Here is a 24862-nt window from a genome sequence, read left to right as displayed (position 1 = left end):
AAGTCATTTGCCTGGATTTTACGTCATTTCCTTAGCAGAAAGTTGTTCGTCTTCTACCCAGCCCGCCCTTCCCATCCCTACTAAGTTTGAGATGCAGTATTTAGTAAGGTTTTTCTCCATGAAACAGGTGGGCCAGGCCAAAGATGAACTGCTAACCAATCAGCTGATAGACCACCTGATGGGGGAGAGTGACGGCATGCCGAAGGTACAGGGGGTTCTGACGGGGAGAGTGGTGGCATGCCGAAGGTACAGGAGGTTCTGATGGGGACAGGGACAGGTTCTGATGGGGACAGTGGTGGCATGCCAGAGGTATAGGGGGTTCTGATGGGGACAGGGACGGCATGCTGGAGGTACAGGGGGTTCTGATGGGGACCGTGGTGGCATGCCGTAGGTACAGGGGGTTCTGATGGGGACCGTGGTGGCATGCCGGAGGTACAGGGGGTTCTGATGGGGACAGTGGTGGCATGCCGGAGGTACAGAAGGTTCTGATGGGGACAGGGACCACATGCCGGAGGTACAGGGGGTTCTGATGGGGACAGGGACTGCATGCCGGAGGTACAGGAGGTTCTGCATGGTTGTGTGTTCATGCCTCAGTTGTGCCTTGTCTTGCCTTTTTACCTGTCATGGCTCAGCAGACTTATAGAAGTGTCACACGGAAGGTAGCCACACCCACATGTTAGAGGTGCCATGAATGCCATTCCTTAGAACTGACCGTGGACCTGGACAGTAGCTACGCCCCTTGATGTAACGGTCCTCTCCACCCAGTTTTTTCTAAACTGTCACAATTTTGTTTATTCTAGAAATTGTGTAAAATAATCATTGAAACTATTAACTTGGCACTAAGCCCTAAAAATGAGATTGTTTTATCCATATTCTAAAAATTTTAGAATTAGCATAAAATCATGTTAAATATAAATCACTATAAGGTCAGGGGCTAAGAGCGTATGTCAGAACCCATGGTCCCTGAGGGCTACGATGGAGATCCGAGGTCTCCATCCCAGTGAGGACAGATGCGACGCCTTACGAAGAGCCCAGAGCCCTCTGATTCCCTTTGCCTTCATGTGCAAAGCCATCTGCTGAGACAGCCTCTAGTCTCTGGTATGGAGAGACAGTGGTGGCCTCACGGTGGGGAGGAGACTGAATCTCTGCGCCCATCGCCCTTATCTTACAGCTTACTGAGACCCGGAGGGGTTCGGGTGACTTGCCAAAAGACACAGTCCCTTGCTGACTGTCCTACGCCCCCTCCCGTTATGTCCACTAATTTTAATAACCTGGAAAGCAGCCCCAGGCACAGAGGAAACCGCCTCCATTTGGAGTCAGGTGAAAATGGTCAGGGGAATTATCAACAGGAGAGAAAACTTCATAGGTGTCCAGCTTTCCACTCCCCAGCCCAGGTTGGGGATGGAATGCTCCAGAGCGTCACTGGCCCTTTGTGTTCGCCATACCACGGACAACAAGAGGATAGGGTAGGTCTGAGGATTCAGCTCAGCTAACACTTCCTGATCACTTAGAATAAGTACCTGCAAATACTAAGCTCAGCAGACATCTGATGGCTGACTCACTGGTTTTTAAAACACGTCACTTCTGTTACTGGGGGCTGAATGTAGTTATGACTGAAAGGCAGAGTTATAGTGTTTCTCCACTTGGCTAGTGGTATTTCACTAATGGTTTGTACACCAGGATGCCAAGTACCTGTTCCGCTTGTACATGGCTCTGAAACAGTACCGAGAAGCTGCGCGGACCGCCATCATCATCGCCAGGGAGGAGCAGTCTGCAGGTGCGTCCCTAACGCTGCTGGCTTCTGTGGTGCTGGGGCTCAAGTCAGGACAGGGTTTACCACCAGGCTACTTCTCCAGCCCCAGGTTCCTGAGAATTCCAAGTAGGTAATGGAATAAAGCCCAGGAAAGAGTAGCTGCATCTAGCTCCTGGCCTGGGCTTGCTCTAACCGCAAAGGACTAAGATCACCTTTTCTAGGACTAAGAGAAGGAAAAGCAGTTACTATCCAGGGGCTGTGCAGTAGCTATGCTGAGGCCTTCTCTTGTTGGGCTGTTTGTTTTCTCTGCAACTGCACCATCTGTCTCTAGGACCACTGCTCTGCCCTTTGCAGCACCCGACGCCGTGTCCCGTCACTGCTCTGCCCTCTGCAGCACCCCACGCCGTGTCCCGTCACTGCTCTGCCCTCTGCAGCACCCCACGCCGTGTCCCGTCACTGCTCTGCCCTCTGCAGCACCCCACGCCGTGTCCCGTCACTGCTCTGCCCTCTGCAGCACCCCACGGCGTGTCCCGCCACTGCTCTGCCCTCTGCAGCACCCCACGGCGTGTCCCGTCACTGCTCTGCCCTTTGCAGCACCCCACGCCGTGTCCCGTCACTGCTCTGCCCTTTGCAGCACCCCACGGCGTGTCCCGTCACTGCTCTGCCCTCTGCAGCACCCCACGCCGTGTCCCGTCACTGCTCTGCCCTCTGCAGCACCCCACGCTGTGTCCCGTCACTGCTCTGCCCTCTGCAGCACCCCACGGCGTGTCCCATCACTGCTCTGCCCTCTCTAGCACCCCACGGCGTGTCCCGTCACTGCTCTGCCCTCTGCAGCACCCCACGGCGTGTCCCGTCACTGCTCTGCCCTCTGCAGCACCCGACGCCGTGTCCCGTCACTGCTCTGCCCTCTGCAGCACCCCACGCCGTGTCCCGTCACTGCTCTGCCCTCTGCAGCACCCCACGGCGTGTCCCGTCACTGCTCTGCCCTCTGCAGCACCCCACGGCGTGTCCTGTCACTGCTCTGCCCTCTGCAGCACCCCACGGCGTGTCCCGTCACTGCTCTGCCCTCTGCAGCACCCCACGGCGTGTCCCGTCACTGCTCTGCCCTCTGCAGCACCCGACGCCGTGTCCCGTCACTGCTCTGCCCTCTGCAGCACCCCACGGCATGTCCCGTCACTGCTCTGCCCTCTGCAGCACCCCATGGCGTGTCCCGTCACTGCTCTGCCCTCTGCAGCACCCCACGGCGTGTCCCGTCACTGCTCTGCCCTCTGCAGCACCCCACGCCGTGTCCCGTCACTGCTCTGCCCTCTGCAGCACCCCACGGCGTGTCCCGTCACTGCTCTGCCCTCTGCAGCACCCCACGCCGTGTCCTGTCATTGCTCTGCCCTTTGCAGCACCCCACGCCGTGTCCTGTCACTGCTCTGCCCTCTGCAGCACCCCACGGCATGTCCCGTCACTGCTCTGCCCTCTGCAGCACCCCATGGCGTGTCCCGTCACTGCTCTGCCCTCTGCAGCACCCCACGGCGTGTCCCGTCACTGCTCTGCCCTCTGCAGCACCCCACGCCGTGTCCCGTCACTGCTCTGCCCTCTCTAGCACCCCACGGCGTGTCCTGTCACTGCTCTGCCCTCTGCAGCACCCCACGCCGTGTCCCGTCACTGCTCTGCCCTCTGCAGCACCCCACGGCATGTCCCGTCACTGCTCTGCCCTCTGCAGCACCCCACGGCGTGTCCCGTCACTGCTCTGCCCTCTGCAGCACCCCACGGCGTGTCCCGTCACTGCTCTGCCCTCTGCAGCACCCCACGCCGTGTCCCGTCACTGCTCTGCCCTCTGCAGCACCCCACGCCGTGTCCCGTCACTGCTCTGCCCTCTGCAGCACCCGACGCCATGTCCCGTCACTGCTCTGCCCTCTGCAGCACCCCACGGCATGTCCCGCCACTGCTCTGCCCTCTGCAGCACCCCACGGCGTGTCCCGTCACTGCTCTGCCCTCTGCAGCACCCCACGCCATGTCCCGTCACTGCTCTGCCCTCTGCAGCACCCCACGGCGTGTCCCGTCACTGCTCTGCCCTCTGCAGCACCCCACGCCATGTCCCGTCACTGCTCTGCCCTCTGCAGCACCCCACGCCATGTCCCATCACTGCATGGGTTTGACCTTCACAGATGAGAGATGCTAGATGCCATGTTGAATCGTTATGGACCTGGCTTTTCAGAACCTTCAGAACTGCTTACAGAATCTTGAGAATAATTCTGTTTACTTGCATGTTCCGTAAATATTGACTGAATAAGTCAGAGAATTTGTCTGCTATCACCACTCATGTACATTTTGTTTGGAAACAAGCTTTAGCTATGTAACTCAGCCTAGAAGTCACACTTAATTCTGCTCACATTGAACTGAAACCTGCTGTCCGTCGGACACATCCTAGGAACTCAGGACCCAGAGAGAACTGGGCCACAGTTCTGCCCTTGAGGTTCATGATTAGAAGGTAAAGGAAGAAATTGAGTTCAGAGTTTGTGCTATTCAGGGTGACAAGTGCTAAGTTGGAGAGAGGAATATGATCAGAAGGGACCAGGGCCTCATAAGGCAAGGTGTGAGCAGAGATGGAGGATGGAGTTAAGGACCAGGGCCTCATAAGGCAAGGTGTGAGCAGAGACGGAGGATGGAGTTAAGGACCAGGGCCTCATAAGGCAAGGTGCGAGCAGAGACGGAGGATGGAGTTAAGGACCAGGGCCTCATAAGGCAAGGTGTGAGCAGAGACGGAGGGTGGAGTTAAGGACCAGGGCCTCATAAGGCAAGGTGCGAGCAGAGACGGAGGATGGAGTTAAGGACCAGGGCCTCATAAGGCAAGGTGTGAGCAGAGACGGAGGGTGGAGTTAAGGGTAGTGGCAAGAGCTTGGGGTGAGGGACCAGAGAGCAAGTGACGAGGAAAAAACGAGGCTAGTGAGGCTGCTGCCTGCCTGGGAAGACCAGGGCTGGAAGGTGGCAGCCAGCTCCAGCAGGGCTTTGAGCCTCTGCTCAGGAATTTCCACTTGCTCACACTGCCTTTGGGGGTCTGGTTTTGTGGTGCTGGGGGTGGCACCTCACACCTACTGATAATCATGCCACTGAGCTGTGACACCATCCCTTTGGGGAGGGCTGGGTTGTGACTTAGGGTAAGGCTTGAGGTACTCGAAGCCCTGACAGTCCTGACGAAGGTCCAGAAGAAGGCTGATGGATCGGCTCGGGTTGCGGAAGAGGGTGGGAGCTCTAACCGTGGGCCTGAGAAGGAGGCTGAACTTGGAGGACTCAGTGCACCTTGGGGGTGACTCTATGACACCAGCATTTTCCCCAGAGTGACTTGCTGGCTGTTATTACCATCAGCAAAAATAGGAAAAGCTGTCAGTAACCCCATAGCGGACTTCGTTGTGAGGTGTGGGTCTCAAGTCTTCTGCAGTAATACCATTTTGCTTTTTTTCCAAGGAAACTATCGGAATGCACATGATGTTCTTTTCAGTATGTACGCAGAACTTAAATCCCAGAAGATCAAAATCCCCTCAGAGATGGCCACCAACCTCATGATCCTACACAGTTACATACTCGTGAAGGTGAGGCCGGGAGGGAGTGGTGTGGGCTCTAACCCATCAGGAGGTCTGCCCCTGCGACGGGGCGTCCTCTGCTCCTGCCATGGGGTGTCTGGTGCTTCTCCAAGCATTAGAACCATTTCCTGCATCTCTGTGTTCTCAAGTAGCAAAAGCAACATAGAGGAGGGCGAGAGGGAAGTATGAGGCGGGTTCCGGGCACCAAATCCCATTCAAGGGGGAGGAAGAAGGACGGGAACAGACTTTGCCATGTGGACTTCTCTGTGTTTTGGGTTTTGTTATTGTTTGTTTTAGCTCGGGCTGGCCTATTTGTTCTGGCTGTATCTGGAGACGTTTTGTTTGGTTGCTTTTGTTTTGTTTTTTTCTGTGTGTATGTAGATGGGGATTAAGCCCAGGCCTCACACACCACAGACAAGTGCTGTGTCTCTGACCTACACCCCAACCCTGGACATGGGGCTTTTGTTCTGTTGTTGTCTGTTTTAAGTCGGAGTCATGCTGTTTATCCCTGGCTGGCCTGTAATTCAGCATGTAAACCAGGCTGGTTTTAAAAGTGTGGCCGTCTTCCTGCCTCTGCTTCCCCCTCACCAGTGCTAGGATTACAGGCACACGCCACCATGCCTGGCTCCTCAGTGTTTTTGTTATTTTTAAGTGTGTGTGTGTGTGTGTTTGTGTGTGTGTGTGTGTGTGTGTGTGTGTGTGTGTGTCCACAGAAACCACAGGTGTCAGATGCCCCGGGAGCTGGAGTTACAGATTATGACCACCCACCACTGGTACTGGGAGCAGAACTCACGCCTGCTGAGCCAGCTCTCCAGCTCCCCCACCCCTTATGTATATCATATAATCGGATCTTTGTAAGGATGCAAAAGGCTTCAATTTACATATTTTTCCCAAAATGTCAGTAATATCAAATTCCTCTTTCTATGTTGGTGCTAAACCAGTGTTTGTCCAGCCCAGCTAGCTCATTTAATCTTCACGGCCCCTGACACAATCAAGTCACAAAGGAGTAAAATCCTAGTTATCAGCTAGATAAACAGTGTCCAGCACAGCTTTCTAGTGGCAGAACTGTTGGTGTTTGTGCTAAGCAGTACGGTGGCCCCTTGCCTGGCTGTGGAGCACTTGGCGTGGAGCTGGTACAGCAAACAGTGGCTTTTGACTTTATGTAACTTTAATGTTTAGATTTACACAGCCATGGTGGATCACACAGGCCCAAATCACTAATTACAAAAAGCAGGTATTAACATTCAGTCCCAGAAGTGTTTCTCTTCTGGGCATTTGGGGGTGGGGCGCTCAGTGGTAGAGAGGCAGAGGGGTCTTGAGGGGTCTTTGCCAGCTTCAGACATGAGAAATGATGCCAATGCCTCAGGAATGCATACCCAGCACAATGGAGGCCCAAGAACTGGAGAAGGGTTCAAAACAAGGCGGTGGGGATGGAGCAGAAGCCAGAGCAGGGTCTGGAAGGAGCTGCCGAAGCGCAGCTGCCCTCAGCTCCCTGAGCCTGTCTCTTCCATGCTGGGCCAGCCTTTCACTCCCCTCCATGGGGGAGCACCCTTGTGACCCTGCTTTGTGCCAGTCTCTCCCATAGCAGCAAGCATTGCCAGGACTTTCTGGTATTTGTGACTGTGATCTCAAAACTGCTTAACCCTTGCGCTGGGCATGGTGGCTTTTACTTTAATCCTAGCACTTGGGAGGCAGAGGCAGTTGGAACTCTATGAATCCAAGGATAGCCTTGTGTACATAGTGGGTTCCAGGCTAGCCAAGGCTACACAGAGAGACCCTGTCTCAAACAAAACAAGGCGGGATGGAGGTGGCACATGACTTTAATCCCAGCACTGGAGGAGGCAGAGGCAGGCGGATCTCTGAGTTCAAGGCCAGCCTGGTCCTCAAAGTTCAGGACAGCCAGGGCTACACAGAGAAACTTTTGTCTTGGAAAAGAGGAGGAGGAGGAAGAAGATGATGATGACTACTATGACATAAGCTGTTTAACCCTGTCAAGGCTGAAGAAATGACTGCAAAACTGTTACAGCATCCTTATGGCTTTGGGGCTGGGCATCAGCCTACTGGAGATTGATGCCACCCACCTTCAGCATGCATGTTTGCCTCACTTCAGGCCCAGCCACCACAGGCTGGATGCACTGCCTGCCACTGACCCCTCTTCCTTCCCCTGGCCCCTTGACTCATTGCTCAGGTCTCACTACAATGTAGACAACATGTTAGCGCCATAGAGAGGCCAATTTACATGCTGTTACATAAAAGAGGGACCAGCGATTCAGACTGACATGGGTAGCCCAAGGCAAAATACAATACTGAGCGTATCTATGGTGCTAGGTGCCAGCTGCTAAAGGAAAAATAGGAAACAAAGGCCCAGCTCAGCCGTGTTCTGGGCCACAAGCGAGGGGAAAGAAAGCATAGACTGGAGCTAATATGAGGCTGTGACCATCTATTTCAGATTCACGTTAAGAGTGGGGACCACATGAAGGGGGCACGCATGCTCATTCGGGTGGCCAACAACATCAGCAAGTTCCCGTCACGTAAGTACTGTCTCAGCAGAGCGCACTCTGCACACTCAGACAGGTGCTGAGGCGGGCTCTCCCCACCCGGCACCTTCACAGTTCGCTGTGTTGCTGCATCGTTTATCCCCACAACATTTCTAGGAAGTGGTAGGCTGGGGTCCCTAAGACACCCCAGAATTTAACACTTGTCCCAGAAACTAGAGGGCTGAGCACATGAATACAGTAGGCAAGCCTAGTACACCAAAGGCGGAGGTCAGCAAAGGAGCAGGAACAGGGTGCCTGCAGCAAAGCGCAAAGGGAAGCAGCGCAGGCAGAAGCCTGTGAGTCTCCTCTGGGTGCAGTCACACAGAACCTGAGTCACACCAACCAGAGCATGCTGGGACGCCAAGTCTGAAATGTGTGTGCCAGGAGTGCTTTAAATCCCCAACCCAGACCTTTGACTGGCAGCGGGTCACCTAGGAGCTTCCTACCTGGCCTCTTCCCACTGCCAGAAAGCAAGCAGCCAGCACAAGTACACACGGTGCCTCGAGCCACACAGTCCAGGAAACAGGGACTTTCCCCAAGCCCAGGCCCCAAAGGCAGGCTCACATCCGGTGTTTAAGGTCTCTCTGTTGGTAACAGGCTCTGGACTTGTGTGCACATGTAGCTACTGTTTTTATTTTCTAGATAAGCAAGCCAGGCCAAAGGGAGGTAAAATGTCCAAGATGACATTGTCATCTCCTGGGTCTAAGCCTGGTAGGACATGGCTTCTGGGAAAGGTCCCTTTCTCCTGGAAAGCCTTGTCATCCTAACATTCTTAAATGAACAGACTTCCTCACACAATGTGACAGGTGTCAGCAAACGTGCTATAAGGGGCCAATGCTAAACTTTTAATGCCATTTGATGTGAATAAAATGGGCTGGGTTCTAGTAGAACTTTAATTTCTGGACACAAATTCGAACCTCATATAGTTTTAACACATCACAAAATATTATTTTGAAATTTACTTCAACCACTTAAAAATATAAAAACCATTCTTAGTTCATGGGTCACACAAAAGTCAGAAGGCCAGATTTGGCCCATGTTTCATAATTCACCACCCCGTTCTCCTTTGGTTTTAAGATACGTCTCATGTAGCCTAAACTAGCATTGCGCTCAGCTGTGCGCTGTCTGCTCCCATGTGCCTTGCAGACATTGTGCCTATCTTGACGTCTACTGTGATCGAGTGTCACCGTGCAGGCCTGAAGAACTCTGCCTTCAGCTTTGCAGCTATGCTGATGAGGCCGGAATACCGCAACAAAATTGATGCCAAGTACAAAAAGAAAATCGAGGCGATGGTCAGGTGAGCAGACACAGCCATCCTACTTTCAACCACAGCATCGGAGGCAGCTTTCAGGCGGAGCTTCTGATTCCACGGCTTCATAAAGGAGTGGGGGTGGGGGACGCACCTTTGGCTGTGTAGATAAGGGGCTTTGCAGAGACTTACTGTGGATGCAGGCTGCAGTCCCAAGCTGAATAGAAAGGAGAAGAGAGCTGCTTCTGGCACTCCTATCACAGACTCCTTTGAACTACAAGACAAAATTAATGTCTTCCCTTCAGGCGATTTGTTACAGATTTTATCACAGTAAGAAAGGGACCTAAAGCCAGGCTCGGTGGCTCATGCCTGTAATCCCAGCACTCAGGAGGCAGAGGCAGGTGGATCGCTGTGAGTTCGAGGCCAGCCTGGTCTACAGAGTGAGTCCAGGACAGCCAAGGCTACAGAGAGAAACTGTCTCAAAACCAAAAAAAAAAAAAAAAAAAAAAAGAAAGAAAAGAAAGAAAGAAAAGAAAAAAAGGATACCTAATGTAGGGGATAAAAGCAACAGCAACCCCAATAATGTCTCAAGTCAGAATTTATGTGCATCATACACAAGGCATCATAGACCAGGGCTGGTGACACTCTGTCCTGATGCCACCCAAACAGATCTTCCTATTTTCCCAGTGGGCCACTGACCGCACAGAACTACTCCCCCCTCTAGGCTGCAAGCCAGCTGCCATATCTAGACACCTCATCCATCCAAGGCAGGAAGAAGTGAGAGGATCAGAGTGCAGCATCTGCCTTTTTATTCAGGAAAGTACCATCCCCAGGGCCCCACGGAGCCTGCCTGTGAAGCTCACTGTCCAGTGTAAGCAGTGCTGTCCTGTGGAGAAGATGGCTCTTCTGTAGACAGCATTGTCTGCTGTGGAGAGATGAACAGAACCATGATGTCCTCAGTGTGAAAATCCCATACTAACAGGAGGGCTGCAGACAGACAGGGAGCAGGACCTTGACACAGCACTGCAGACAGACAGGGGGTAGGACCTTGACACAGCGCTGCAGACAGACAGGGGGTAGGACCTTGACACAGCGCTGCAGACAGACAGGGAGCAGGACCTTGACACAGCACTGCAGACAGACAGGGGGTAGGACCTTGACACAGCACTGCAGACAGACAGGGGGTAGGACCTTGACACAGCGCTGCAGACAGACAGGGGGTAGGACCTTGACACAGCACTGCAGACAGACAGAGGGTAGGACCTTGACACAGCACTGCAGACAGACAGAGGGTAGGACCTTGACACAGCACTGCAGACAGACAGGGGGTAGGACCTTGACACAGCGCTGCAGACAGACAGAGGGTAGGACCTTGACACAGCACTGCAGACAGACAGGGGGTAGGACCTTGACACAGCGCTGCAGACAGACAGAGGGTAGGACCTTGACACAGCGCTGCAGACAGACAGGGAGCAGGACCTTGACACACAGCGCTGCAGACAGACAGAGGGTAGGACCTTGACACAGCACTGCAGACAGACAGAGGGCAGGACCTTGACACAGCGCTGCAGACAGACAGAGGGTAGGACCTTGACACAGCGCTGCAGACAGACAGAGGGTAGGACCTTGACACAGCGCTGCAGACAGACAGAGGGTAGGACCTTGACACAGCGCTGCAGACAGACAGAGGGTAGGACCTTGCTTCAGAAAGCAGCAGAGGGCCCATTCCCCAGACCTCCCCCACCTGTGGGGAGGTGGGGAGCACATGGCAGGATGTTCTCCCTGTGGCAGTAAGCAGGGAGAGACAGACAAGGGAAGAGTCTTCAAGGATATGCTCCCCAGTCATCCCACTCAGATTCTGACTGTGCCAGTGATCAGTTCATCCACAAAGGCAGAGCCCAGACCAGCACTTCCCAAAGGCCCTCTCTGAACGCTGCTAGCACTGGGGAGCACACCTTCAATGTGTGTGCTGTTTGTGGGGAACTATATCCTAGATGTAAGAACTAGAAAACATCACTTAGCATCCACAAGGAAAAATCAACTGCAGCTATGCACTGCTTAACCACAGCAGTGACTTCATAACTAGGGACCTTGACCCAACGGGCAAAGTGACTCACTGGGTAATGGCAAGCAGAAGCAAGTCCAACCTCACACTGTCCTAGTCAGCGTCACTATTGCTGTGATGCAACACCATGAACAAAGCAAGGGGGTAGTCCATCAGTGAAGGAGTCAGGACGGGAACGCAGCGGGTGGAAACCTGAAGGCCGGAGCTGATGCCGAGGCCATGGCAGGGTGCTGTGTCTGGCTTCTCAGCCTGCTCTCTTATAGAACCCAGGACCATCGTCCAGGGGTGGCCCCATGGGCAATGGGCTGGGCCCTCCCCATCAATCACTGTTAAGAAAACAACTTGTTTGTCTACAGCTGATCTTAGGGAGGTGTTTTCTCAACTGAGGCTCCCTCGTCCCCAGTGACTCCAGCTAGTGTCATGTTGGCATAAAACTAGCCAGCACAAACGCTAATTGTGACAGGAGCTGCCCCGCGGAAGAGCTCTGAAGCTAGCCGGGCCTACATGAACACACCTTTTCTAAAGGCTGGTCAGCCTACGTGGCTTCAGACCAAGTCAGACGCAGGGAAGCTTCCAGTGTGGAGGGGACTGTGCAGGGAAGTGAATGCAAGATGGACAGCTATGTGCTCCAAAATGGCACCAACTGGTCACTGGTGGCTCTTAAATTTTAAAATAGAATAAGATTTAAAACTTAGCCCTTTGGAGGCTGGAGAGAGGGCTTAGTGGTTAAGAGCACTGACTGCTTTTCTAAAGGTCCTAAATTCATCTCCCAGCAACCACATGGTAGCTCCCAACCATCTATAGTGAGATCTGGTGCCCTCTTTTGTCATGCAGGTGTACATGCAGGCAAAACAAAACAAAAACAACAACAAAAAACCCTTAGTCCCTTGAACTACATCACATAAAGTGCTAAGCTACACGTGTCTCACAGCCACCATATTGGCTGGCACAGAATTAGGATGTGCCCACTGGCCCAGGAAGGGCTGCTCGAATAGCACTGGTGGCTTTACCATCAGGACACGGAAGAGGAAATCCCAAACTCACCACTCCTGCCTCACAGTGAGATGACATGGAGCCTGCCTGCGCAACAGGCCAGTGCTTGGGAACGCCAGCTGGACCTGGCCAGGCCAAGTGCACCTTCTCTTCCTGGTACCTGGGCCCTGGCTGCCAAAGAGCTGGGAAGAATGAACTCTTTCCAGATAGTGCTTTTTCTCTGCTCACATGATATGGAGCCAAGTGGTGTCTGTAAACGCCATGTGCTGCTTTCTCCAGGAGACCAGATACATCCGAGACAGAAGAGGCCACGACCCCATGTCCGTTCTGCCAGTTCCTCCTCCCAGAATGTGAGCTCCTCTGTCCCGGCTGTAAAAACAACATTCCCTACTGCATTGCAACAGTGAGTTTCTTTGTAATAATGTCCTTTCCACCTGGGAGAATACTTGATGTGCGAATGTTTTCTTCACTTCGGACACTTATATTCTGACTCCTTTTCCAGACTCCTTTTCCAGACCATGTAGCCTAAAATTCCACGGTCACCAGAGATGAGGTTCAAAGTACCCAGGAACCCAAGGGAGGGCCCTCTCCAGGAGCGGTAGGCAGAGTTGTGCAGGCAGTGCCTCTGCTGCCACCTACTGGCTGTATGGCACCGTGCAGCCTGCTTTCCTACCTTTGTACTGAGGTCAGCTGCATTGGTGAGATAGCCCACCTGGCACACTGTGGTACTTATAACTGGTAGTTAACTTGTACCACTAAGACCTATTAGGCCAGGCCCCTTGAATCCAGCAGATGGATCTCTCAATTCAAGGCCAGCCTAGTCTACAGAGTTACAGGACAGCCAGGGCTACACAGGGAAACCCTGTCTCAAAATCCCCACCACAGACAGACAGACACACACACACACACAAACACAAACCTATTATCAGAAAATCTGTCAAATAAGCCTGGCATGGTGGCCGTCCATCTTTAAACATGCTTCTACCAAGTCAAACCCAGCTGTGGCCATGTGGCTGCATCTTTCTAGACAGGTACCACCTACCTGAAGTAGAATGGATAGTTCTAGTCAGAGGCCCATTTTTGGCCATGGTTTGTTTGGTGAAATGACTAACTTCATTCTTAAATATTTTCAGGGCCGACACATGTTGAAAGATGACTGGACAATGTGCCCGCACTGTGGCTTCCCTGCGCTGTACTCAGAATTCAAGATGTAAGTGTGCATCCTTCGCCCAGTCACACAAAAGAACCCAGACACAGGCCTCTGTTCTGCCATTCCTTCTCTTTGAGGGCTCCTCACTCTGTATTCCTAAAGATCCTTGAGGACCCAAATCTGTCTCCTTGCGAGAACCTTCTGTGACCTCTGAGAGCACTCTCCCTCAGAGGCCCTTGGACAGCACTGTCCTTGTATCTCCTCCGTGGATGGACATGTCAAGAGGTGTAGGCAAAAAGTAGCTGGTTTTCCCTTGAGCTTTAACCTGAAGATAAAGACATGTTAATTACCTATTTTTCTCTGCATTTATCTCCCCAAACAGCTTGCTAAGCAGTGAAAGCACATGTCCCATGTGTTCAGAAAGATTAAACTTCAGTCAACTGAAAAAAATTTCAGACTGTACCCAGTACCTGCGGACAGAGACAGAGCAGTGAGCAGCAGGCTCAGGTGAGGCCCCGCCGTGCACTCTCCCCCAGGCCCCAGAGCCCAGTGTCCCCACACAGCTTAATTCTGCATATTGGCACCAACTCCTTTTCGTGTAACATGTAACTGTCCAAGTTCAATGGTCTTGACAAACTTCTTAAATGTTCAAATGAAGGGACTATGGTTTCCCAAGTAACAAAGGTTGTTATTTTAAGCCATGCAGCATCATGAATTCTAACTAAAATGTATTTTTATCAAACTATGGAGGGTTCTTTTTAATCAGACCCTTAAAACCAAAGCCAGCTACCGGGTGTGGTGGCGCATGCCTTTAATCCCAGCCCTCAGGAGGCAGAGACAGGCGGATCACTGTTGAAGTTTGAGTCCAGCCTGATCTACAAAATGAATCCAGGACAGCCAGGGCTACACAGAGAAACCCTGTCTCAAAAAACAAACAAAAAACACCAAAATAACAAAACTAGAGCCAACTTTCGTTAAATGGTAGCTTTTCAGTTGGCTATTTACAGTATAAAGTTTGACTTCTGGAAAATTCAAAATCCCAGTTCAGTCTCACTGTGGCCACACAAAGCTACAAACATACTATTCCTACCTCACTCCAGTGACAAGGATTTTGCTCACATGGCCACACATGCTGCAGAGGGAAGCAGAGAACGGTAAGCTCTACTTGGGAAGCCAATACCCTGCTAAAAGTCAAGAGCGGTTACTAAAACCAGGCGTGGGGGTAGGAGATGCAGGGGGTGCAGAAATCATTCCTAATACAACATCTTGAAGCTACCCTGGTTGAAATGGAATTCCAGGTCACGGTCACAGACAGACACAGGCTTGGAGTTGCCCCAGCCTATTTGCTGTCTCTAACTAATGTGCTGCCTCCCAGCATCACTGGCCTTTTTACTGTTGTTGAACCATGGAACTGTTTTCACAGTACTGTGGCATGACGCCCAGCAGCGTGCACAGGTTCCAGTCTCCCCACAACCTTTCTTTTTGGCTCACCTGCGTCCTGTTACATGGATGTCCTACACTGTGCAGTGCACTTGTTGGTCATTTGTGCATTCTCAAAGTGCCTAGCCCAGTTTTAGACTCGGATTGCCCTTTTAAGTTATAAGAGCTGACTCTGTAATATAACAAGATGCAAATTTTATGATGGATTACTTACAAATATTTTCTCTGTGGGCCTTTTCACTTCCTTGCTATATTTCCAAAGCACAAAAAATACCAAACTCAGGTCATGAGGGCCCTTTACCCAGTGAGCGATCTCACAGGTTTTGAAACAAGATTTCACTATAAATCAGGCTGGCCTTGAACTTGCAGTGATGTTCCCACTTACGCTCCCAAGTCCTGGGATTGCAGGCTTTCAATACCATGCTCACTCGCTTCATTATTAGGATATTTTTCCCCCCAAAGAAAGGCCTCCAACCTAATTTTTTCTTAGTTTTCTGAATATTGAATTTTGTCAAATGAATTGTGTGAATTGATAGTAAAAGTTTCTCCCTTTATTCTGTTTAGTAGGTTATATTGGTTTTTGAGTGCTAAATTCAACTTTTACTCAGGGGATAAACTCACCTCATCATGGCATGGTTTCTAGCCATCCCCTGCCTCATGGACTTACCCTCAGGTGCACACACAGGGAGGGCCCTGAATCTAACCAGCAGATTTCGCTTTCAAACGACGTCATCTCAGCTGCTGTCCGTTTCTGGTTGTTTTCCAAAACCTTTGGGCAGTTAGTCGATTATATTTTGTCCCAAAGTTTATACCTTTATCTGTAGGAAGACAGATGTGTCTCTCTGCCCCTTCTAAAAGTAGAGCCCTGTTAATAAAGCTCCCAGGCTCTCTCCAAATACTGCCCTGCATCAGTGTCCGTGATACACTACAGAAACCCAAACTGTGGCGCATCAGAGCTCCTGGAAGCCGTGGCTTCAGTGAGTTGGGATCATGCACTCTCCTGTTGTCTCCTCATACGGCACTGCTGAAGCTACTGCTCCCAGCCTTCCTTCAGAGAAGGAGCCATTGTTTAGTTTAAGGAACAGGAAAAACATGCTCTGCAGCCTGCCAGGCATCCTGGGCACATTCACAGCCCTCACAGTGAGGTGGCTTCATCACTGTTGTCGCTGCTTGACAGTGATGTCTCAGCAGCGTGCTACGCAGCTTGGGTGAGGAAGCTCAAGGAAATGAGCGGGAATCCAGCATTATGACCAGGGAGGCCTTTGCCTGAGACCCTTCTGAAGGTATCTGTTTGTCCCTTTCTCAGCCGGGCTCCTGAGCAGATGGCATCTCCCCTCAGGAAGCTGTGTCCACCCCTGGTAGACGCCAAGGATGATCCTCCCTGGACACAGAAACACGACACAGGCCAGCACACTCAGCTTTGCAGTGACATAACCTGCTGCACTTTGTGTATTTCCTCTTCGAACTCCTACATATTCTGTGCTCTATACCATTTAATAGTATATTAATTGTAAATAATCTTCTTTGGAATAAAATTGTTGACTAGCTCTTGTAACATTCTCCTGTATTTGAACAGAGAGAAAAAGATGGGAAAGGTGGCTTGGAAGCCTTGTAAAGTCTGGCCAGCACAGACTCAGAATACTACAGAGTCTGAAATAAGATGTGCACGAAGCAGAGTCTATTCCTTGAACCAAAACACCAAAGACAAGTCATCTTTTAAAAATGAATAAACTCCGCTGGGTGTGGTGCATCCTGGGGATTTACAGGCCTCGCTGGGCTTTCACATGTGAGCCCTCACTCCAGAACAGCAGGAAGATACTCATCCTCGTATAGGAAGTCTACTCATTTATAATTTCCAGGTCAACAAACAATGCTATTTTCAGTCCTGCCAAAACATATCAGAAGGAACTGCCTGGGAGAGCCATCCAAATGGCCATGACTCAGAACTCTACATGGAGTGCTCAGAGCCAGCACTTGGGCAGTGAGGGCCATTTCAAAGGCTGCTAGGGGCTTTAATCCCAATCGGGACATTCAAGTCCTCATTCAAACTGCTGTGGCACTCACTCCCACCTTCCTGTAAACAGCATATTTACAGTTCCCAAAATTTACTTATGAGTCTTACAACTTGTTCATAGCATTCATAATTTAAACTATGACTTTTAAATAAGTAAATACTGTTTTGTTCTGAAAACATTCCGATTACCAGGCCTTTCCTGGATACCCAACTGAAGGAGGCGTGACTTGCATGCCCAAAAGGACAGAAACAGAAGGATGTGTACTCGAGAACCATCCACACCTCTGGCCGAGGAAACCTGCAATGCAGCAGCCAAGTTCCAACACAGAAAAGAGGGGCAGGACTCAGGCTCGGGCTTAAGGCAAGGCTTTATTTCCATAGTGAACCCATCTCCATGACACACATCGTCCACACTGGTTACACACTTTCAGTGTCTCCAGGACTTTGTCTTCTCTCCCAACAAGGCCATGTCCTCAAAGGCATGGTCCTGACTTTATATTTTTTGGCATTACCTCACAGAGGCAGCGTAGTCCTCTGAGCGCCTCCTGACTTTAAAAGACCTAATCACCTAGAGGCCAGGTCAGGTCCACGGCCTCGAGGTCCTTCTACAAGCACAGGTCTAGATGCAACCTGAATCCCACTAGGGCTTATAGGCTCCGTCCCAGGACAGCATCTGGCCAGAAAGAGCCTGTGAATCTGACCCAGCCTAGACTCTACTGGTTTTAACCTGATGGCTGAGCCTGCAGGAGGCCAGGAACGTGTAGCAGTCCTATGTTTGCACCCTGACTAGCCAAGAGGCTACCTACAGCAGCAATGCGGTCAATGCAAAGGGACCCTTTGCCTGCAGAACTGTTATTCAGAGTAGGTAAGAAACACTGAATATCCAATTAGTTTAATCCAATCAAACTAATAAGAAAAGTAATAAACAAACATATTTTGCTGTACACAATGACAATCTTAACAATGATCCATGCATTACATGGACATTGGATCCTGATGCATACTTTGCGAGATACCTGACAATATAGACCAAGAATACTCAGCTCCAGGTGGTGGCTGCTTTGTATTAAGGTTTATTTACAGAATTTCACCATAAAATAAGAACTACCATGTTACTTTTAAAAAAAGTCAGCATTGGTCCACTAACGGCCATTAGGAGAAACTTAAGCTACAAAAGATGCCTCAGCCCCACTGTGCCCGGACTTGCTATGGTTTAGCTAAACTCTGACCCGAAGCCTGTGAATTCTTTCTACACAGTCACTCTCGATCCCAGCAGTCTCTCGGCTGGAGGGACGGTGCAAGGCTGCAGCAGTCCTATCCACCTCTGTAAGGGCTTGTCAGACCTTCTAGCTGCGCCATCCTTGATGATGGGACCGCCAGGCCGCCCCACTGTGCCACACACAGCTGTTACTCTGGCAAAGGGTGAGCCTTTCGGTCTCTAGACCAGCTGGACTAGTTGAGGCGGTAAGTTAAAAGCAGATACTGGGACTGAGCGACAGTTTCATTTCTTCCAACTTTTTCCTTTTCCTTTTTTGGACTCCTTATCTTTGTCTGGTTTTGAAGGCTTTGACGCTTTTGTCTTCTTCTGCTGAAGGAGAGATGCACAAAAAGTTAATATACTGCTGCGTAAACAACAGGGCAACAGAGTCTTCAGTTAGAAGAGTGAAGCCACGGTATCTGCTGCTGCTGCCTCGGAAAAGTACTTGATGCAGGAGCTTCAAGACTTAAGCTCAGATCCAACAGCCTCATGACAGCAAAGCATGGCAGCCGGCGCACATCTCCACCCTCAGAGCTAGGAAGCACGCAGCTGTCCTGAGCCTGAGGGCTCACTGGCTGGCTGGCTGGGCAAAGCAGCAAGCCCTAGGTTCAATGAGGGAGCTTGTCTCAAATAGAAGACGACACTTGACCTCTAGGCTTTACATGTGCTCACATGAACATATACATATACATACACACATTCACACACATGTACTCTTCTTATAGAACACACATCAGTCACTATGATGGCCCACTTTCTTGCTTTTTGGCTCTTCCACCACTGTAAGAAGTTCACTTTATAAAGACGGAATCTATCCCGACACTTTGAATTACAATGAGCAAGACATGACTGTCTTTCCAGCTCACCCTGCTGCCTGCAGAACAGGCCTTACTGTTCACAAGACACATTACACAGAGGAAAAGATCATGTCTGAGGCACCCTGCCCATAGCTGAGTACACTACCTTGATCATGGCGTCAGTCTCTATTGCATCTTGCTCTTTCTCATCAGACTGCATGTCATCTTCCTGTGACTCTTCACTGTATCCAGCGCTGGATCCTGATGTCTTTACCACCTGAAGTGAGTATGGGGTCAGGTGGGCCTCCCTATTGTAAGCTCTTGTGAAGGCTGCTTTCACCTGAAGTAAAAAGAAAGGTTACCCTGAGCGCTGGACAACTCTTTAACGTCAGTTAAGCCCTAGTTGAGAAGCCTGGGAAATCCCTCTAAACTGTTTGCAAACTAGCTGCACACACAATAGAAATGTAAGCCTTGCTATCCATCAAGAACTCACCTGCATTTGCACCTCACACTTGCCCAACTTGAAAACACAAGCGGTAGTGTGGAATGCTGCCATCTGTTCTGCCCACTGTCCTAGTACCGTCTGTGGAGCAGGCCAGCAAGCAGCAAACGTGGGGGGAGGAGCACGGCTAGGCCGGCAGCTCATTGCTGAGTGACCACGTGTCGACAGCACAGGGCACCGTACCTTGGGATCCAGCCTGGAGAAGGGGCTGGGCCTGCCGCCCCAGCTGCTGGTTTCCATGATATTCTCAACGTCTTCCTTCACCAGATAGTATGTGTCCATAAGTGTGACCACGTGCTGAACTCCTCCTATGCCGTGTGCGGCCAGGGGCTGGACGAGTGCGTCTCTGATGTGTGACAGGTAATCCATGTTCACTGTCCTTTTGCTGGAGTAAGTTCTGAAGCAAACAAGGACACAATCTTTACCTTTTAAGTCTCGGCTATGGCACCCTATCTCTAACGCCCCACGTTAAATTATCATTCGAGTGAGTCAGGCACAGTTCAAGGTTTTTAACTTTCATAACATGCCTAAGTTATTTCACAGGTCCTTTTAATGAACAGTATGTTCTCCTTAGGAGAGCAGCTCTTGGGGCAGCCAAAGGGCTCAGTGGGTAAAGGCACCTGTCACTCAAGCCTAACAACCTAAGTGGGGTCTCTGTCCTACAAGTGGAAGGAGAGACCCAACTCTATCTACCCTTTGACCTCCACAAGTGCTCTGTGTAGCATGCAGATGTGCACACACAGGGACAGTTCCTTAGCCACTAGCAGACTACTGATTTCAAACTGAGTCATTAAATAGACACATTCATACCACACATTCTTTTTTTTTTTTGGTCTTTTGAGACAGGGTTTCTCTGTGTAGCTTTGGCTGTCCTGGACTCGCTTTGTAGACCAGGCTGGCCTCGAACTCACAGCGATCCGCCTGCCTCTGCCTCCCGAGTGCTGGGACTAAAGGTGTGCACCACCACGCCCGGCTCCAAAATATGATTCTTAATTTCAATAGGCATTTTAACTTAACCAGTAAATCAGAACTTGTAGTTTGGATATGCACTTCTATGCATCTGCCCTAAACTGCTGGCCCAGACGTGAGCTTCGGGACACCTAGCGCTCCTCCCCACTGTGCTCAAAGGCTACTTTCTACTTCTTTACTCTGTGACTGGAAAGCAAACGACCCTTTGTTATGCGCCACTCTTATGTGAGTGAGATTAAACACCTTTGGTCTCTGGTTGTGATAGACAAAGCTGTACACAAGCTTGTACATCCTCGTGCCTATCCGCTGAACCTTCCTGTCTAGGCAGAGCGTTCCAAATCCAAACACCAGCTGTGCAGAAGAGCAGGGAAATGGTGGGTGCCATGCAGGGGAAGCAGGAAAACAGCTCTGGGCTGCTGAGAACTAGTAGAATCTTCTCAAGAAAGAAACAATTTTCTGGGGGCACATCCTTATAATCCAAGTACTCCAGAGGCAGAGGCAGCAGATCTCTGGAAGTTCAAGGCTAGCCTGGTCTACATAGCAATTTCCAAGCTAGCCAGGGCTACAAACAAATAATAAATACGAAATAGTCACTCCCTTAAAAATAACTGATCAAAATAATATTTCTAATGCCACCATTCTAAAATTTTTACTTTGTTTTGTTTTTTGAGACAGAGTTCCTCTGTGTAGACCAGGCTGGCCTTGAACTCACAGCAATCCCCCTGCCTCTGCCTCCCAGGTGCTACAGGCGTGTGCTACCACAACCACATTCTAAATTTTTACAATTGCTTCTGGCTTCAAGCCTGGCAACTTTATGCAGGGTACTTGACAACTACAAGCTGGGGCAGAAGTGACGCACACAGCAAGCCCGGCACAGCCTGGTCGTCTCCATCTCCCATGCCACAGAGCAGCACCTTCAACCCTCCACGAATCTGACATGGCAGCCACCACTTTATAAGGACGTGGTGATGACACTGCACCCACCTAGATAATTCCTCCAGGAGATAATAAATTTGTGGTGTTTAACCCATTCTATGTTAGAACAGCAAGAGGAAACATCGTGGAATAAAAGGCCAAGAGCTGGGAAGAGGGACGTTTTCACAGAACAGGGACTACCTCAACCCACCCAGTGACCACGGTGGATCTGGAGCAAACCTAACGTTCTAGGCCCAGAAATAGAAATAGGGACTCTTCAGCAGCCTTCATGGTTATTGTAAGAATTCATAAACTTTAACAAGCTCAAGTACTTTTCGACTTCTTTAAACATCCTTTTTTTGTTTTGCTTTTGTTTTTTAAGACAGGGTTTCTCTGTCTACCCTTGGCTGTCCCAGACTCACTTTGTAGACCAGGCTGGGCTCAAACCCCATGATCCACCTGCCTCTGCCTCCCAAAGTGCTGGGATTAAAGGTGTGCGCCACCACGCTCGGCTAGTGGATTCACTCTCATTATCTGAGTGGCGGCCACCTATTAATGCCAACCTATGTTCCCTATGTCATGACCAGGTCGGCCTTCCAGTAAAACAGGCAAAAACTAACTCCACTTCTTTATGAACATTCCAGTTTTTCATACTATTTCTGAAACAGCAATTACTCCACTAAGAACAGCACACTTCCAGTAACAACAGACAACAGCAGACTTCAGATGTACACACTTCCACCTTCATGCTGTAACAGAGGATAGAACTCAAGCCAAATGGCAGGAAATTAGCCAGAATTCATTTAGCTAAATGAGCAACAAAATCAGTACTAAGCCAGCAGCGCGTGGTGGCGCACACCTTTAACCCCAGCACTTGGGAAGCAGAGTTCAAGGCCAGCCTGGTCTACAGAGTCCAGGACAGCCAACGTTATACAGAGAAACCTTGTCTTGAAAGCATGCACACGTACGCGCGCGCGCACAACACACACACACACACACACACACACACACACACTAAAACACCCGTCTTTGTGGGGTAAAGGCTAATGCACCTACCACCCACCTGGCAGGAGGGCACTGATTCTGCTTACCTAAGACTCATGTGCAAAGCTAGGTCCTGAACGATCCGATCATGTCTGCCGGTGGATGAGTGCTTTCCCAGCCAGCTTGGGAAGGTGGGAACTGGGTCATATTGCCCCTCATCAGTTCTCCAGGGAGAACACTGGCATAAATGGCCTGGGAGGGAAAAAACACAGTCCAGAATTTAAATTTGGTATAAAGCTATTTCCTTTGCAGCTCTTCATCCCTGCAGTGTGCTATGAAGAGGGTAGAAACTTTATCCAACTGTAGCACTTGAGGATGCCTTATAAGAGCAAGAGAGATCAAGCGCGCGCATGCGCGCACGCACACACACACACACACACACACCACCGTATCCACCTCCTGCCTTGTGTGGCACAGCACTCTGTAAGCCACCAGACACAGGCTGCTCATCTCCCACAACTGTGAGCTCAATAGACTTTGTTTCTTTAAATCTCACTTGGTTTGCGGGCAGTGCATATAGCAACTGGAAATGGAGTGGCAGTCTATGGGTGAAGTAATGGCCCAAGGCCTGATCACAGTGCATTCCCTGTCCTGTTAGGAAACAACACAACAGTGACTGGGAAGACAGTTTCAGTCAAGCGCTCGCCACCCAAGCCTGAGGACCTGAGTTAGATCCAATAGCCATGTGAGAACCAGGCATTATAACGCATGCTGTATCCCCAACTCTGGGAGGGAACAAGGGGCTCCTGGGACTCAGTACCAGCCACCCTAGCCTAATCAAGTTCCATGTCATCAAGAGACCCTGTCTCTACTGTCTTGGGCTGGAGAGATGTCTCCACCATTAAGAGCTGTACTGCTCTTCCAGACGACCCTAATTTAGCTCTTAGCACCCACACTGGGCAGCGCATGGCTGCCTCTAATACCACTTCAGGAAGATCCAAAGCATCTGCCTCCATGGGTACCTGCATTCATCTGTGTGCACACACAGATGTCTTAGGGGTGGGGGTGGGGGGCAGGGGGGAACAGAGACAGATGACAGGCAGACAGACAGATACATAGAGGATGGGGGGGAGGGAGGGAGGGAGGAGGAGATAGCGAGAGAGCACGTGCGTGTGTATGTGTGCTCACTATTCTTCCAAAGGACACAAAGTCAGTTCCCAGCACAATTGGTTGTAAGGGTCACAACCGCCTCTCACTCCAGCTCCAGGGTATGCAGTGCCCCCTTCTGGCTTCCACATACAGACCACACACACACACTTAAAAAACCAAAGAGCTAGGCATGGCAGTGCCCACCTTTAATCCCACCCAACACTTAAAAGGCAGAGGCAGGATGGTCTATACAGAGCTCCAGGCCAGGCAAGGCTACATAGTAAGACCTTGCTCAAAAACTAAACAAATCAAAACAAACACTAAGGTATACAGCTCCTGATGACTAATGCCCAAGGTTGACCCCTGGCCTCCACATTCCCGTGAGTGCACACACACGCACCAGTGCCCGGAGGTGAAGGTGGTGAAGGAGAGGAAGACAGAAATGGCCACACAAAGAGCCTGCTATCAACCCTGGCCACACTGTCCCAGAGGTCATCTTGTGGCCTTGACAAACCAACCTCAGTACACCTGTCATTTCCCGGGTAGCACAGCACACAATCCTTTAAGAGGAATGGAGTTGTGCTTAACATAAGCAACTGATTGCACAGGAGAATTGCACAATACGCTACACAACAAAACAAAACCAAAGGAGGGGGGTAATGGAATTTTTTTTTGTCCAATAGTTTAGTTTTTTATTTTTTGAAGGCTTTTGTTACACTTTCCATAAATGCTGTATTCTCCTTTATTCTAATATTTCCTCACAAGTTTTTATCAGATAATCTCTATTTAGAGATACTTCATCAGAAGGACTGAGTATAATTAGCCATCCTCCTGTGGCTGAACTGTGAGCCTTCTGAAGTGTTTTCCTATCAAAACTAATGCTTGGGAAACTTCTCCCTTTTGATTTTTTTTAGGGGGTGAGCATGGGGAGGCATTGAGACAGGAATTCTCTGTGCAGCCTGGCTGTCCTGGAACTTGCTCTGTAGACCAGGCTGGCCTCAAACTCAGAGATCTGCCTGCCTCCGCTGGGATTAAAGGTGTGCATTACCACCACCTGGCAAGGGAGACATTTGTACATAGTGTTTTCTTCTGTGCCTAAAATCATTTCTCTAAGATGGCATATCAAATGTACAACTACGAAGAAAAGAAAAAACACTTTTCAAAATGAAAATATCTGTACTTCAAGGGATGAGGCATCATTTCCTCATTTTCATGCAAATGTATGGGTATAATTAAGAGAAGATAGCAAGCCAAGTGTGGTGACACACACCTATAATTGGTTTTTATAATTATTTCCTAATTGTTCTTACTGTATGTTATTCTATTTTAAAAGTGGCCTTTTTGGGCTGGAGAGATGGCTTAGAAGTTAAGAGCACTGGTTGCTCTTCCAAGAGGTCCTGAGTTCAATTCCCAGCGACCACATGGTGGCTCACAACCATTATGAGATCTGGTGTCCTCTTCTAGCATGCAGGCGTGCATGCAAGCAAAATGCTGTATACCTAAATAAATCTTTAA

At 50.2% G+C, this 24862-nt stretch overlaps 2 protein-coding genes across 7 annotated transcripts in view; one reads left to right on the top strand and one right to left on the bottom strand.

Moving 5' to 3' along the window:
- WDR19 (WD repeat domain 19) overlaps positions 1-16952 on the top strand; it is a gene marked incomplete at its 5' end in the record, with an annotated part of 191913 nt that extends 174961 nt beyond the window's left edge. For 5 of the 6 annotated variants that reach the window (XM_084799503.1, XM_084799501.1, XM_084799502.1 and 2 more), the window contains 9 exons: positions 128-205; positions 1681-1777; positions 5210-5334; positions 7775-7856; positions 9009-9159; positions 12449-12572; positions 13303-13379; positions 13702-13826; positions 16066-16305. In XM_084799503.1, the coding sequence (XP_084655629.1) occupies positions 128-205; positions 1681-1777; positions 5210-5334; positions 7775-7856; positions 9009-9159; positions 12449-12572; positions 13303-13379; positions 13702-13813 (846 nt within the window). In that variant the 3' untranslated portion in view covers positions 13814-13826; positions 16066-16305. Of the gene's footprint in view, positions 1-127; positions 206-1680; positions 1778-5209; positions 5335-7774; positions 7857-9008; positions 9160-12448; positions 12573-13302; positions 13380-13701; positions 13827-16065; positions 16306-16335 lie in introns of those variants that run through there. The other variant, XM_084799504.1, reaches the window with a different exon arrangement.
- A 171-nt stretch (positions 16953-17123) lies between these two features.
- RFC1 (replication factor C subunit 1) overlaps positions 17124-24862 on the bottom strand; it is an 80482-nt gene continuing 72743 nt past the window's right edge. Inside the window, 5 exon segments of the mRNA XM_084799511.1 lie at positions 17124-18361; positions 18995-19168; positions 19514-19727; positions 22306-22390; positions 22393-22450. Of these exon segments, the coding sequence (XP_084655637.1) occupies positions 18275-18361; positions 18995-19168; positions 19514-19727; positions 22306-22390; positions 22393-22450 (618 nt within the window). The 3' untranslated portion in view covers positions 17124-18274.

Source organism: Acomys minous (genome assembly GCF_964271855.1).
Source record: "Acomys minous genome assembly, chromosome: 10".
NCBI classification, from domain to species: Eukaryota; Metazoa; Chordata; class Mammalia; order Rodentia; family Muridae; genus Acomys; species Acomys minous.
This window is presented reverse-complemented; position numbering and strand designations above follow the sequence as displayed.